Raw genomic sequence first — 14602 nt, forward strand, 5'->3', positions numbered from 1 at the left:
TAGATTACATTCCCAGTCCCATCCTTTTGTGTCAGCTAGGATCCTACTAACTACAACTAGTTATCTTTCTAGTAAAAAGCACTACATTAAAAAAAATCTCTTTGCTTTCAATCCAACTCCTAATGGTGTTAGATTCCCATTTTCTATGGCCTGTGGCTAATTTTGGAGTCTCCCCCTTGATTTCTTCCCCTTTGTTTTATTCAGTGCTCCTTACTTTTTTGATTTATTCCACAAAACTTTCACACTCTTGGTCCTTGCTTATAATCTGATTTGATCTAGTCTTCTTTTGCTGCTAGGAAAGTACCTCATTACCTCAGGGTGAAGTATTTTCCTGAGAGTAAGAATCCCTTACGAGATAGATTTGTACATGCTTTCCTAACTACTCACTTCCTGAGTTTCTAAAGTGGCCATCCTTGCATCTTATACTTCGCTTCAGTAAGAAATGTTGCCATATGTCATTTTTTAAAAAAGGTTTACTTGTTAGAGAGTGTGCACAAATGCGAGGGGGCGCAGAGGGAAGAACCCTCAAGCACACTCTCCCCACTGAGTGCAGAGCCCAGTGCTGGGCTGGATCTCATGAGCCATGAGATCACAAACTGAGCCAAAACTAAGAGTCAGACACTTAACTGAGCCAACCCGACGTCCCTCCATGTGTCATTTATTTCAGAGTAATTTTCAGCTTTGATAGACAACACTAATATCTCAAAAATCACAAATAAAAAAGATGCATATTTTCATTTCTTTAAGACTGGGGATATATACCCTCTAGTGAGCTATCCAGTATTTTCTCCAGTGTCTGTAGCTTTTAAATGTTAGATTTATTTTAATGTCCCATTCAATTGATTTTCATTATGCTATCTAGTAATTTTTCCCTATTTCCTTTATTTTTTTTTAATTAGCTTCCCTCTCTTTTTGTGAAGTAGATCATGGCTCTTTGATCCCAACCAAACAAACATTTCAATGAAAACTTCTCAGCTGTCTATTCAGAACTCTTTTTTTCTCTACCATGCTTAATTTTTTAGGAACTATTTCTTATACTTATTGCATCTAAGGAGGCCAACTACATATCCCTTGAATTCAATAAAAAGAAAATATACACATAGGGACCTGGAGAAAATGTATGAATCGTTTACTTATCCTGAAATATATGGATAAGTTCACGTTCAGAACAACCTTTTAGCTAACCCTGCTTTCTAAGTTCATGTATATTTTACTTTTCTTGGGTTCATTAGCAGACTATTCCCACCTAGTATTCTATTGGGTTAAAATTACTTCTCCCTACTAAGACAAACGACAAATTACCTGATGTGATTGCAAATATAACTAAATTTCCTACTATTTTTTAATCTAAACTAAAAATGCTACATTACACACACATACCCCCTCAGCTCAGAGCAGGAAGCTCTCTGTGGATGGCTGATTGAAAAATCTATTATGGCAAGAATTGTTCAATTCACTTTAATGATATTGAAGATACCCACTCCGCTAAGCGTTACAATGGAAGCAAACATGAATAATACATAGTTTTAATTCTGAAAGAACTCTGAACAATTTTTTGCAAGATAAGATGTCTTCATTATGAAAGGAAGCTGAAAGATTTACTTGGCTTAGGCTGTATTTATTGAAAAGGATGGATCCAGTTGTATTATAAACCTTAATATGGGGGGTCTCCCACTCCCACATTAGGTCATACTGCTGCTCTGTAGATTCACGGGAAGTGTTGAAAGTTTTGACTAGAAACTCATGTAATAGCAAGGCTGGATCTTGATGTTTAACAGTTAGAAAAAGTTTCAATGAAGCTTAACTCCCTGCAGGGAGTCTTCCAGTACCATGACCAAACATATTCTGGGAAAATACACAGTGAGAGGAATGTACTAAGAAAGGGGAATGTGCTGTTACTATACTGTGGAATTGAAAAATTGTGGAAAATTGGTCATTTCAGCCCTGTGAAGATACTCTGAAATGAGGTCTAAGATATTTTAAAATTAGATTTAAGGATTATTAATGCAAAATATAATTGTTTCTTGTAAATGCTAAGCTCCTACAGGATTTATGTAAATATTCATTCATTATGCATCAGGCAGTTGTGTGAAATTACCTGTAAATGTAACTTCAGAGAGTGATAGTCTTTCTTTCAGGAAGTCATTTGCAGGCATTCCCGGTGGCTCAGTAGGTTAAGCATCTGACTTCAGGTCACATCATGATCTCAGAGTCATGATCTCAGAGTCCTTGGATTGAGCCCCATGAGGGCTCTGAGCTCAACAGTGAATCTGCTTTTTGCACTCTCCCTCTACCTCTCTGTCAAATACATAAAACCTTAAAAAAAAAAAAAAGAAAAGTCACCTACATAGTTCGATATGGAAAACACAGAAAAGGACTTGCCCAGACAAGTCTCTTTCCTATCAACCTATGGTGGTTTCTGGAAAATCCACTATAAGTACTAACAGTTGGTATTTATTTAGTGTTTTGTAAATTGTGTTATATCATGTTGGTTTTCATCATATAATTTGGTCTTCAAAATAATACTGCAGGTAGGTAGATATGTAGGGGAAGAAAGTGAAGAAAGTGGACTTAGAGATCTAAGTCTCTCTGTGAATTATAAGATTCCTAAGTGACAGAACATTCACTCCACAAAATATGTGTTGTATCCCAAGTATGTGGCAGGGACAATGATAACCACTGTTAGACACTAAGAAAAGAAATATGGAAGACTGGTTGTAAATATGGCCTGAAAAAACCCATGTGAAATGTCATGTGATTGGCCCCATGCTAGGGAACACAGATCTCCTGGCTACTCATGCAGTGAGTTTTTCTACTGCACCAGTGGCTTATCATTGAATGTCTTTCCATATGCTATAAAAAGTTATGACCCTACCCTTTGGTACTGCCTCTTGTTCTTTTTTTTGTGGTGAGTTTTTCTGCCTTGTCACTTTATCCAGATAAGAATACATGAATGAGAGAATAAAATACTAAAAGGGTGGCCAAAACCCCAGAAAAATGTGTGCTAACCAAATCAGAAGATATCCCAAATTGGGGGGAGAAGAAAGGGGGTAAAAAGAAATTTTAAAAAACTTTAAAAAAATTAAAAAATATATATTAGACTGGCGAATAGAATAAAGCTACCCACTTGATTTTGGGTGTATTTTGGTCTCTTAGAAGAAACTATCTCCCAAAATTATAAAGAAAGAAAGATATATATATATGTAAACTTATCAAATATAAAACTTATAAAATACTTATAATAATATAAAACTTATTAAAACTTGCAAATTTATAAAATAAAAAACTTATAAAAACTTATAAAATAAAATATATGTATATGGGCATATATATATATATATATATAGAGAGAGAGAGAGAGAGACAGATAGATAGATGGGTACCCTTATAAAATAAGGGTAAACACAATGAAGGGATGGAATATGACTGTAAAGATAAAAAATTTTTTAAAAAAGGAATTGATAAGTTGGTTGGAAAAAAGAAAGAAAAAGAAAGTGGAAAGAATTTTCTCTGGCTGGAGACTAGAACAATACACTGTGCTAGATTTAGGGTATATTTTGATCTATTAGAAGAAATTGTATCTCAAAAATTTTTAGAAGAAAAAACCCTATATGTATACAAAAAATAAAGTTGGAATACTATGTAGCCATCAAAAGAAATGAAATTTCGTCATTTGCAATGACATGGATGGAACTAGAGGGTGTTATGCTGAGCGAAGTAAGTCAGAGAAAAACAAATATATGATGTCGCTGATATGAGGAATTTGAGGCAAAGCGGGGCTTTGGGGGGTAGGGAAGGGAAAAATGAAACAAAATGGGATCAGGAGGGGGACAGGCCATAAGAGACTCTTAATCTCACAAAACAAACTGAAGGTTGCTGGGGGGTGGAGGGTATGGGGAGGGTGATTGGGTTATGGACATTGGGGAGGGTATGTGCTATGGTGAGTGCTGTGAAGTGTGTAAACCTGGCGATTCACAGACCTGTACCCCTGGGGCAAATAATACATTTCATGTTAATTTAAAAAATTTTAATTAAAAAAAGTTATCTCCCTTTAAAATATTACCATTACCATGGGAGAGTGCCACTTTTAGCCTTTACCTACTACTAATGGTCTCTTATGAATGAGTTGATGAGTTCCTTCTGAACGGATAGGCAATGAAAGCAGTCCCCTACAGAAGGAATTGTAGAATGAGCATACTTAGGGGCTGGGAAGGGTTGAAGTGTCAGGGAGAGTACAGAGTCAGGAATGAGAGGCCTTAGTAGAATACAAAAGGGGGGGGGGGATGTTTCTGGAGGGATAGTGTCAGCGTTGAGAATCTATTTCCCATCTACTTCACAATTTTGTCAACAACCAGTTTAGCCCAAGGAGATCTATATCATCCTTGGCCTCATAGAGTCCACAATGTAGCAGGATATGTACATTATCAAGTAATTAGAGCTTCCTGCTGCTATGAAAGAAGTTGCACAACAGTGGAACCCAGTCCAGTCTGGGAGATCAGGGAGTTCTTTGTGTTCAAATGACTGACTTGGGCCCCAGAATGCTGAGGGAAGAATAAGTGAGCAGAATTACTGTGCTTACTATCATGACTTGTCAATAACTCAGAGGCTCTTTCAAAATAGTATTTTCAGGGAGAAGTGATAAAATAGTTTTATGCTAAAATTCTCCAAATCCACTGACTTGGCTGGCATTATAACTTATCTTTACAGAAAATACATGTCTTCAAGAAGACTTTGCAGGCACTGATCTACCCCATGTCCTCCACTACCCCCCACAACTTCGAAGTCTGGACGGCAACAACACCCACCTACTGTTACGAGTGTGAAGGGCTCCTGTGGGGCATTGCTCGCCAAGGCATGAAGTGTTTGGAGTGTGGAGTGAAGTGCCATGAAAAGTGTCAGGACCTCCTAAATGCTGACTGTTTGCAGAGTGAGTACCTGGTTAGGGTAGAGATATATATGCAGAGTCTACCTCATCCTCCATGTTTTCAGATTAGACCTCTTCAGCTCTTGCTGCTTTTCAGTAATTCCAACCCCCACCCCTCCCATCACACAAAGATTCACAAATCACCCGTCAAGTCATATCGTTGACGATCTGTTCTCACAGTGCAGAGCGCTAACTTAGATGCCTTAAAGCAATGGCGCACTTGCCGGGTAGAAAACTTGAAAGCAACTTCTGTTCTGTTTGGTCACTTCCATCTCATAATAGCCCTGTGTGGAACGTGAGACCCTGTAAAGTCATTTTCCTCAGACAAGGGCTAAGGCACACCCTTGTGATTACAGCAATCTAAACTCCTTCCCAAGCCTATTTGGAGTCTGCCTGAAGGAGTCATATTCTTGGAATTGGGAGGTTTTGTGCTTGAATATTGTAGACACATCTCACCAGATATGTGACCTTGGGCAAGTTTTTTAACTTCTCACGGCTTCATTTTTCTCCACCAAATGAACAAGAATAATAAAATTTACCTCAGAGGGTTATGGGGAAGACTTAATGAAGTAGTCTCTGCTAAGAGTCTGGCACATAGTAGATACTCAATGAATATTAATGGCTTCCCCCATCCTTTTACACTTCTGAATAGGTACATGTCACTTCGACCTTTATGACAAGTTATCTTAAATTTTCCATTTCCAGAAAAAATTCTTTGTACTGCTGCTTTGGATTAGGTCCAGAAATGCCAAAACATCACCATCTAAAATACATATTACTGTCCTTTCAGTGCTGCATTGATTTGGTTGTGGCTACAACCCTTAAATTACTACAGAAAACAAAACCAAAAAACAAAACAAAACAAAAATACTGCCAATGAAATCTATTTAAACAGGGACTTCCATTTGCAAACCTTTCTTCACGTGTAAACATTGTCCCCTGTGTTTATTGTTCATATGAATACAGTGAATGTGTAACATCCATGGGTTGCCTAAAATTGAAGGGGATCAGAGGAAAAAGCCAAAATAAAGATTAAATCATAAATGCTGTCACAGCTGGTTTTGTAGTAAGTCGTGCACATTCTACAGTTTTCTCTACTTTATTAGTATTCTCCCTACACTATCAGATCCCATGGAGGCTACTAATGGTAATGAATGTTTTGTTTTGTTTCGTTTTTTTCCAAAATGGGTAGTGTCTCTTTGAAAAATAAAAAGTATGTTTAGGAATACCTGCTTAAAAGGAAGGGGGATTGATTCAATACTATGGAGCTAACTTGCATAATCTCATAATCCGATTAGAATTCTATGTATTTAAAAAATGAATTGTAAACAGGCATTTTAAGAAATTAGTGTCAGGGGTGGGAGGTTGGGGGAACAGGTGGTGGGTAATGGGGAGGGCACGTTTTGCATGGAGCACTGGGTGTTGTGCAAAAAGAATGAATACTGTTACGCTGAAAAAATAAATAAAATGGAAGAGTGTAAAAAAAAAAAAAGAAATTAGTGTATTAGGGCAGTGCCATTTGAAAAAAAAAAAAAACAGAAAAATATTGCCATCTAGAAACAAATGGCTTGAATCCATTAAGGAAAAAAATGTTGTAGATTATACTTCAGAAATGAGCTGATTCTTCTCTCAGTGTTTTAGAGAATAAAGATGTCACACATTCATTAGACTTTGGAAACATTTTTGTATTCTGTTTCTCAAGATACATTGATGGATATTGGCTAAATTAGGCAACTTTTTCTTCGAGGTTATTCATTAAAATGCGCATATAAATTGAAAGAATCAAAAATAGTTGAGAAAAACGAGGGTATGTGTGAGTGCCCCAGGAAGGGAATATTTGCTTTAGTAATACCTTTCTACTGTTTTCCTAAAATCCACCCTTGCGTTGAAGAGAAAGAAGCTTTGCAAGTATACGAATTCAACTACACCACTTTGCACAATAACTATCAGTAAAATTTGAGTTTGACTCTACAGAATCAATAAGAAATTTAAGAAATTTCTCTTTTCATTGTTTTAAGCAAGAAATTTTTAATGGTGACACCCATCGTGTAGACTTCCACATTTTTCTACGATGGAAGAAAAGGAGAGAATAAGAAAGTGGGAAATCAGTGTGGGAAGTCTAGCTAATGTAGCCAGCCTCCTGCGGAGATGAGGAGGTTCTATGATTTCTTTCTCAAAATGGTCAGTCTGTTTGAACACTTCTAAGAAAAATGTAGACCTTGTCAGGAGTGTAATTCATCATTAGAAAATTGCAACGTGTAAATTAACAGCTTGAACAAAGCCCCGCTTCCTAGTAACTTCTATTCTTTAAACTTCTATCCTTTAATCTTATCACTAGAGAAAATATTTAATAAATGGACTTCCTATGACAGTTTTTCAAATACTTGTCTTTTTCAAATCAGAGTCTTCAGGTTTTTAGAACGTTTATTATTTTGCTAATCTTTTTCTGAAGACTTTGCAGTCTGTCAACATAGACACACACAAATACACTCACACTCAGAATAAAAACAAGAATTGTTCTCTTTATTTCTCCAGAATTTAGCACATGTTGTAGCATAATCAGATGCTTAATAAATGTAGGTTAAGCAACAAACGAGGGCATGAGAACTGCAGTTCGAAATAACATGTAGTGGTTGAAAGACCATTCTTTTGTAAAATCACAGATTTTTAAGGGAGCCTTTGAGTTTAGTGGATTGGAGAACCCAATCTACTGATTTTACTGAGTTCACATAATCCAGTTTCTTGTCAAAAAGAATCATATATATATCATACATAAAGTTAGATCCCACATCTCTGAACACCCAACATAGTGTTCTGTCCTAATTTATAAAGAAATATGCAAAGCTTGTATTAGGGGAAAAATGGCAATTTCAGGAATTTTATTTATGGTGCTTTCCCACTCTCCCATGTAGTACCCCTGACTTTTAGGCAAATTATGCTGCCCAGATGTTGGCCTCACATCATGGTTATGACTCAAGTCCTGTCCTCTGTGGCCAACCCACTGAGCTTGAGTATATCCCTATCACAATAAACCTACTGCATTGACTTTTCAACAACATTAAGGAGAAGATCATCTAATAAGTTTGTTTGGGTAAAAATGGAATCAGTATTTGAATCATTGTAATACAGTGGTCATTTTCTTAATCTTAAGGAATAAACTAATAAAGGAATAAACTAATAATAAATAAACTACGAATAAATCTTCAGGTTTAGGGTAGGCTGCTGTAGGGGGACAAAAATGGTGAATATGCCATACTTGACACCATACAAGTATTCAACATCAGTAAGTAATGGATATCTTTATATCTATATCTAGATTTCACAGTCCTCAGTTACTTGAAAAAGATCTGGGTGCTAATCCTGCTGCTACTGGAATTTTTCAAAACCTTTCTGAACATCATATTCTACATATGTGAAAAGAGTTAATAATACTTGTAATGCCCCTATATAAAGACCACTGAAAACATATTTGTAGTATTTTATTATTTCATTTGATTTGAATTTAATTAATTAACATTAGTATGTTACTAGTTTCAGAGGTAGAGTTCAGTGATTCATCAGTTGTCTGTAACACCCAGGGTTCATTACATCATGTGCCCTCCTTAATGCCCATTACCTGGTTAACCCATCCCCCCATTTACCTCCCCTCCACCAACCTCATTTGTTCCCTGTGATTAAGAGTCTATTATGGTTTGTCTCCCTCTCTGATTTTGTCTTATTTTATTTTCCCTCCCTTCACTATGATCCTTTGTTTTGTTTCTTAAATTCCACATATGAGTGAAACCATATAATAATTCACTTTCTCTGATTGACTTATCTCCCTTAGCATTATACCCTCTAGTCCTTGCAAATCCTTGCAAATAGCAAGATTTAATTTTTTTTAATGGCTGAATAATCCATTGTATATATAAACCACATCTTCTTTATCCATTCATCTGTCGGTGGACATCTGGACTCTTTCCATAGTTTGGCTATTGTGGACATTGCTGCTATAAACATTGGGGTACAGGTGCCCCTTCAGATCATTGTATTTGTATCTTGAGTAAATACCCAGTAGTGCAATTACTGGGTCATAGTTTAGCTCTATTTTTAACTTTTTGAGGACCCTCCATACTGTTTTCCAGAGTGACTACACCGCTTGCATTCCCACTAGCAGTATAAGAGGATTCCCCTTTCTCCACATCCTCACCAACACTTGTTATTTCCTGTGTTGTTAATTTTAGCCATTCTGGCCAGAGCGAGGTAACGCACCTGTAGTTTTATAAGTTCAGTTTATTATCCACTGCTACAAAGGAGAATATACAGCAGGATAAACCATGGGCCATCTCAGTAAGATGGTGTTAGAAAGCAGAGGTTGGTCTGAAAGTGAGGAAAATTTATGACTGCGTAGGTGAAAGAAAGTCTTATCTACCAGGAGGAAGGACGGGGGAGTGAAGCAAATAGCTGTACTCAGCCAAGAAACAACGGTCACTCATTAGGTAGGAGAGGGATTGTTTGGTATTTTATGGTTTGTTTTCATTTGTGGTTAGACAAACTTGTAAGATGACCTTGTTTGTCTCATATCAGCATGGTCATGGTCACACAGACCAAGTGAAGTTGGTGTCCTATGAGGTTGCTCACGTCCAATAGGAGAACAGTGTGGCCTGTTAATGCCAGGCTAGCTTCCAATAACACTGTGAACTAGTCGTGTCAGCCAACTTCCATTCAGAGGCTGGTTAAGAAAAGAGAAATAGAAAAAAAATCTTGTGCTTAAAATTTTGTTTTCTTTTCTCTTGTTAAAAAAAAAAAAAACCTGTTGTGAAAAGTGATAAGAACAAAAAAGATCTTTCCTCTTTCCATCTCTCCTTTGATTTCTTATTTCCTTACTTCGTAAAAATACTTTTGAAATCAAGCACTCTTCTTTCTTTTGTTAAAATTAGTTTTCCCCTCATCTGTACAATTTTTGACTCTAAAATAATTGAGACATTTCAAGGAAGTTAGTATCTAATTTTAGTATATGTGCTGCCGAAGCGAGCACGGAAGTTAGTATCCAAAGAATGCTGTAGCTTTGACAAACAATTTTGAGAATACATTCCTGGTTTCATCATCTTTTAATATGCAAATGTTTCTGAACTTGTTCTCAAAGTTTGCATTTACCAATAATGGGATGACTGAATATGGTAAAGGTGGGCAGCGAAGAAAGGTTGACTTTTGGTTTTGGATCCAAACTCAACAAAAGTAAAATTACTTTAGAGAAGGTGACAGTTCCTTGAAAGGGGGCTCCCTGCCCACATTCTCCTACTGTCAGTGATGGGGACGCCTACGAAAAGAGGAGGTGATGCTATGCTAGGACTGTGACCCTCCAATTATCCTTCTGTTAAATGTCAGTTCTTTGTTGTGTTCCAGATATTGTGTGGAGTGTGTAGCTTTGATTGTGTAAGACAAAGAAGACAGGTGATTTGAAGATGGGAGTTGTAGGTCTGCTCCTTGGAAAGACTAAAGGCATGTTAGAAGGGGAGGGTTAAGATGATCTTGGCTGTAAAGCAACTAAAGGGAAAAGGCAAAAAATGCCAGCTACATGCCCACCTACATGATCTCATGAGAAAGAAAAACAGAGGCCCCAAGAGCAGGGCCACCTATAGGATTTTATGTGAAAGAAAAGAAAAGCAATAAAGTTTCTTAGGCAGAGACTCCTACAGGGAGAAATGCCTTAATATCAGACGTTTCCATGCATATCAATTACCTGCCTCCTCTGGCTTCACCAGCCTCAAATGCATTTATGGATATGAAAAATTAAAATACTATAATAATAATTTCTTCTGGTTTCCTTGAACTATTTTTTTAAAGATTTTATTTATTTATTTGATAGAGGGGAGAGAGAGAGAGTGAAAGAGAAATAAAGAGGACAAGCAGGGGGAGCTGAGCAGGAAGTCTGATGGGGCTTGATCTCTGGACCATGGGATCATGACTTGGGCTGAAGGCAAATTCTTAAACAACTGAGCCACCCTGCCACCCCTGGATTTTATTTTCTTAAATCTTCAAATACTTCATTGGCTCCCATTGCAAGTAGTTCTAGAGCATTAAGCACATGGCAGATATTGGGTGTGGCATTGTCCGTGGGGAGGGCTTTCAAGGAGTTGCTTTAAAAAAAAAAAAAAAGATTTTATTTATTTATTTGACAGAGAGATCACAAGTAGGCAGAGAGGCAGGCAGAGAGAGAGGGAAGCAGGCTCCCTGCTGATCAGAGAGCCCAATTTGGGGCTTGATTCCAGGATCCTGAGATTATGACCTGAGCCAAAGGCAGAGGCTTAACCCATTGAGCCATCCAGGGGCCCCAAGGAGTTGCTTTACAGGTCAAATAATCCTTTTTTTTGTTTTTTTTTTTTAACATATAATGTATTATTAGCCCCAGGGGTACAGGTCTGTGAATCACCAGTTTTATACACTTCACAGCACTCAACAGGTCAAGTAATCTTAAAGCTAAAATCCCCAAATTCCATATTAACGTAAAATTCTTTAGTAAATGCTTGTTTCTTGACCTTGTGACATCTAGACCTTATACTTGCTCAATTATTAGTGTTGAAATTTTTATATTTTATCTCATTTAATCCTTAAAATGACTCTGTTAAGAAAATGCTGCTATTATTTCCTTTGGTTTTTCAGATGAGAAAACTAAGGTTTACAGAGATAAAGTAGCCCAATTTCAGATGGTTAGTAAGTGGCAAGTCAGGAGTCACACAGGACTGTCACCTTCTAGTATTCGCAAAGCATCATGAACCACTATGCTCCTTTGCCTTATTGAAAAGTGATTTTCTTGATGTATTTCTTCCATTTCATATTTGATCTTATGCCCTTGTTTTATGCTGACTCTAAGTGCATAATGTATGTAAACCAACCAGTTTCTGCTTTCTGATGATGGGCATAGCCTTTGTTTTCTGAAAATTCCAAACCTGTGCCCAGTATATATTATCTTTTTTTTTTTTTTTTTTTTTCCTTTGAGAGTTTTATTTATCTGGCACAGAGAGCAACAGTGAGAGAGGGAACACAAGCAGGGGAAGTGGAGAGAGGGAGAAGCAGGCTTTCCGCCAAGCAGGGAGACCCACACAGGACTCAAACCCTGGACCCTGGGATCATGACCTGACCCAAAGGCAGATACTTAATGACTGAGTCACTCGGGTGCCTCTATTTTGTCTTTTCATAAGACTCCACAATGTGTGTATCATTTTACAATGAATTTATTTTCATTTTTTCCAGGATTGTGGCCTTAGGGTGAGAGCATACACAAAGTTCCTAAGACATAAAATTGAACCCAGAGCCAAATTAAATACTCAAATATGGCAATAACTTAGTTTTAGGTTTCCCAGGAACTATTTTATCTTCTCTTTTTGTTGAATGTATCCTGTTTTCTAAAAAGCATGCTTGAGACGTGGAATACACATTTAGTTGAGGTTGACCTTACAGGATCGTGGTTAAGCTACAAAGCTACATGGATTTACAGGCATCTGAGCCAGTGAGGATTGATAAATGTTTAAGACTTTGCAAGGCAGTTGCTTGAAATAAGCCATGTTAGGAATATTTTATACCATAGAAATCTACTAATATATCAGGTAAGCTTTGGTTTTGTTGTTGTTACTATTTGGTTTTGCTTGTTTGTGTTCTTCCATAAGGGAGGGGAGAAAATGTGCCAGTGAGTTAGGGAAACTCTGTCTCTGTTAAAGAAGAGATAAGATCATATGCTGAGAATGGAGGTTAATGAGGTGAGGCAAGTGACTTGAAAATAGAAATTTTTGGAATTGCTTTTGAGAAAAACAAGAAAGAGATTGAGACCAAGAGAGACTATTGCAGCTGTTAGATGTATATAGATAATAATCTGAAACACTAAAATCATAAATTGCCATGCAAAGGTGGTGAAATTGTGAATTTCACATGAAATTTATGTTCTGGGTAAAAAATTAAAAATTATAGAGAAAGTGTGTGTTCCGACTTAGTGACCTTCCCATTAAATTATATAGAAAGAGACCATGTTAGCTAAGTTTGCCTCTGTTTACAGATGAATTCTCTTGTATCTCTTACAAGGATGAATTTTGTTGTGCATAATTGTATCCTCTGATCTGTCAATTAAGCGTTTTTAAAAGTAACAGTGATACATTCCATTTGGATAATGTATTACATTTTACAAAGTGCTTTCAGTGTACATTATCTCTTTTGATCCCATTTATTGTTGATCCCTGAATGACATATTACTCACTGTATTTCAGTGAAGCTACTAGACCTTCTGCCATGCACTTTGAAGGAAGAGTCATATAAATGCAAATTTAAGTTTACCTCTGATGACTTTGAGATAAACAGACCAAACCTGAAGGAAAATAACAGATCCAAAGGGTTTGGAAATTCATGGCAAATTGCAGCCATCTCAGAAATAGTTTCATTAGGAAAATCAGGTTCGATAAACAATAGGCAGTGGAAAGTGCTTGTAGATCGGTGACAAAAATTAATTATAGATTCTTCTCTGTATCTCCAAACGACATAGATTTAAGTTGAATCATTTCCGTCAGATCAAAACATGTAAAAGTAGAACATTTAAAATGCCACATATCTTTTTCTAGAAATAACAGATGAGAGGTTTAAACATAAGCCTCTGTTAACCTGCTCTCCCTGAACAGTGGTTTTGCAGTTGGGGATTTGCCTGTTGCCCACAAATTAAGAGTTTTCTACTCCAACATCAAGAGCATTGGTGAAAGATTTCACAGCTAATAGTCACGCTTTCTTAATTAACTCATTCAAGAAGTTCAGGATGCTGTTGTTAAGTACAGAGATTAGATTCCTTTAGGTAAAAAAAAAATTTAGTATATTCTACCTTTAGTATATTCTACCTGAATTCGGTAGTGATTACTTGAATGAGCATTATTATGTGGATGGTCATCTGCTATAGCTCTTTCTGAATTTAGAAAAATAATCCAAAGGACTTCAACTCTCAAGGACTTTAACACTTTTTTTTTTTTTCTTTCTGTAGCCTTTGAGAGCACTAAGAGCTAAAACAGTAATAGTTACATAGAAATTTGGGGGAGAGTTACATTTTATGGCACTTCTCACCTTTTGAACATTCATTCTTAGGATGATTGTCACATACTCAAGTTTTGGGGCACTTTGAATCTTGCAATAATTTTTTCAAGGCAACACTGCTCTTTCTATTTAATGACTATTTCAGTACTTGAAGTAAAATATGCCTAGTGGCTAGTTGGGGATTATTCAGTAGCCTAAGCTAGTTTTATTGTGTAAGAATTAAGGATGTGCGGTCAAACTGTTGATGCTAAATTATAAACATGCTGAATTGTTTAAGGATATGCAGTTTACAAATGCGTACCTTTTCTATGGCCTGTTTTAACAGAAGACTAGGGCATTTGGAATGTACTTTCAAGTTATCTTAAATGTAAGGCATTCATTCTTTGTATTCTTTTTTTTTTTTTTTTAGTGTGTTTTAAGTCCTCAAAGTTTTTTTTTTTTTCTTGCTTTTGTTTTGTTGTTGTTGTTTTAAGATAAAGACAGGGAATCTGCTCTTTATATTATTAGAATATTCATCCCTTTAACTTTCTTTAATTATACCTTAGTTATTATGAATGTGTTTTTTTCCACTTCAGGAAACAAATGTCATACTTTCAAATAAATCAAGATTTTCACTTCAGTACTGCTGTTAAATGT

At 36.5% G+C, this 14602-nt stretch overlaps 1 protein-coding gene across 3 annotated transcripts in view; it reads left to right on the forward strand.

Annotated features, from left to right (window-relative positions):
- The window catches only part of UNC13C (unc-13 homolog C), a 629711-nt gene that overhangs the window by 267177 nt on the left and 347932 nt on the right, over positions 1 to 14602 (forward strand). For all 3 annotated transcript variants that reach the window (XM_046009970.1, XM_046009972.1, XM_046009971.1), the window contains exon 10: positions 4708 to 4927. In XM_046009970.1, the coding sequence (XP_045865926.1) occupies positions 4708 to 4927 (220 nt within the window). The remainder of the gene's footprint in view (positions 1 to 4707; positions 4928 to 14602) is intronic.

Source organism: Meles meles, chromosome 6, assembly GCF_922984935.1.
Source record: "Meles meles chromosome 6, mMelMel3.1 paternal haplotype, whole genome shotgun sequence".
In the NCBI taxonomy this organism is placed as follows: Eukaryota; Metazoa; Chordata; class Mammalia; order Carnivora; family Mustelidae; genus Meles; species Meles meles.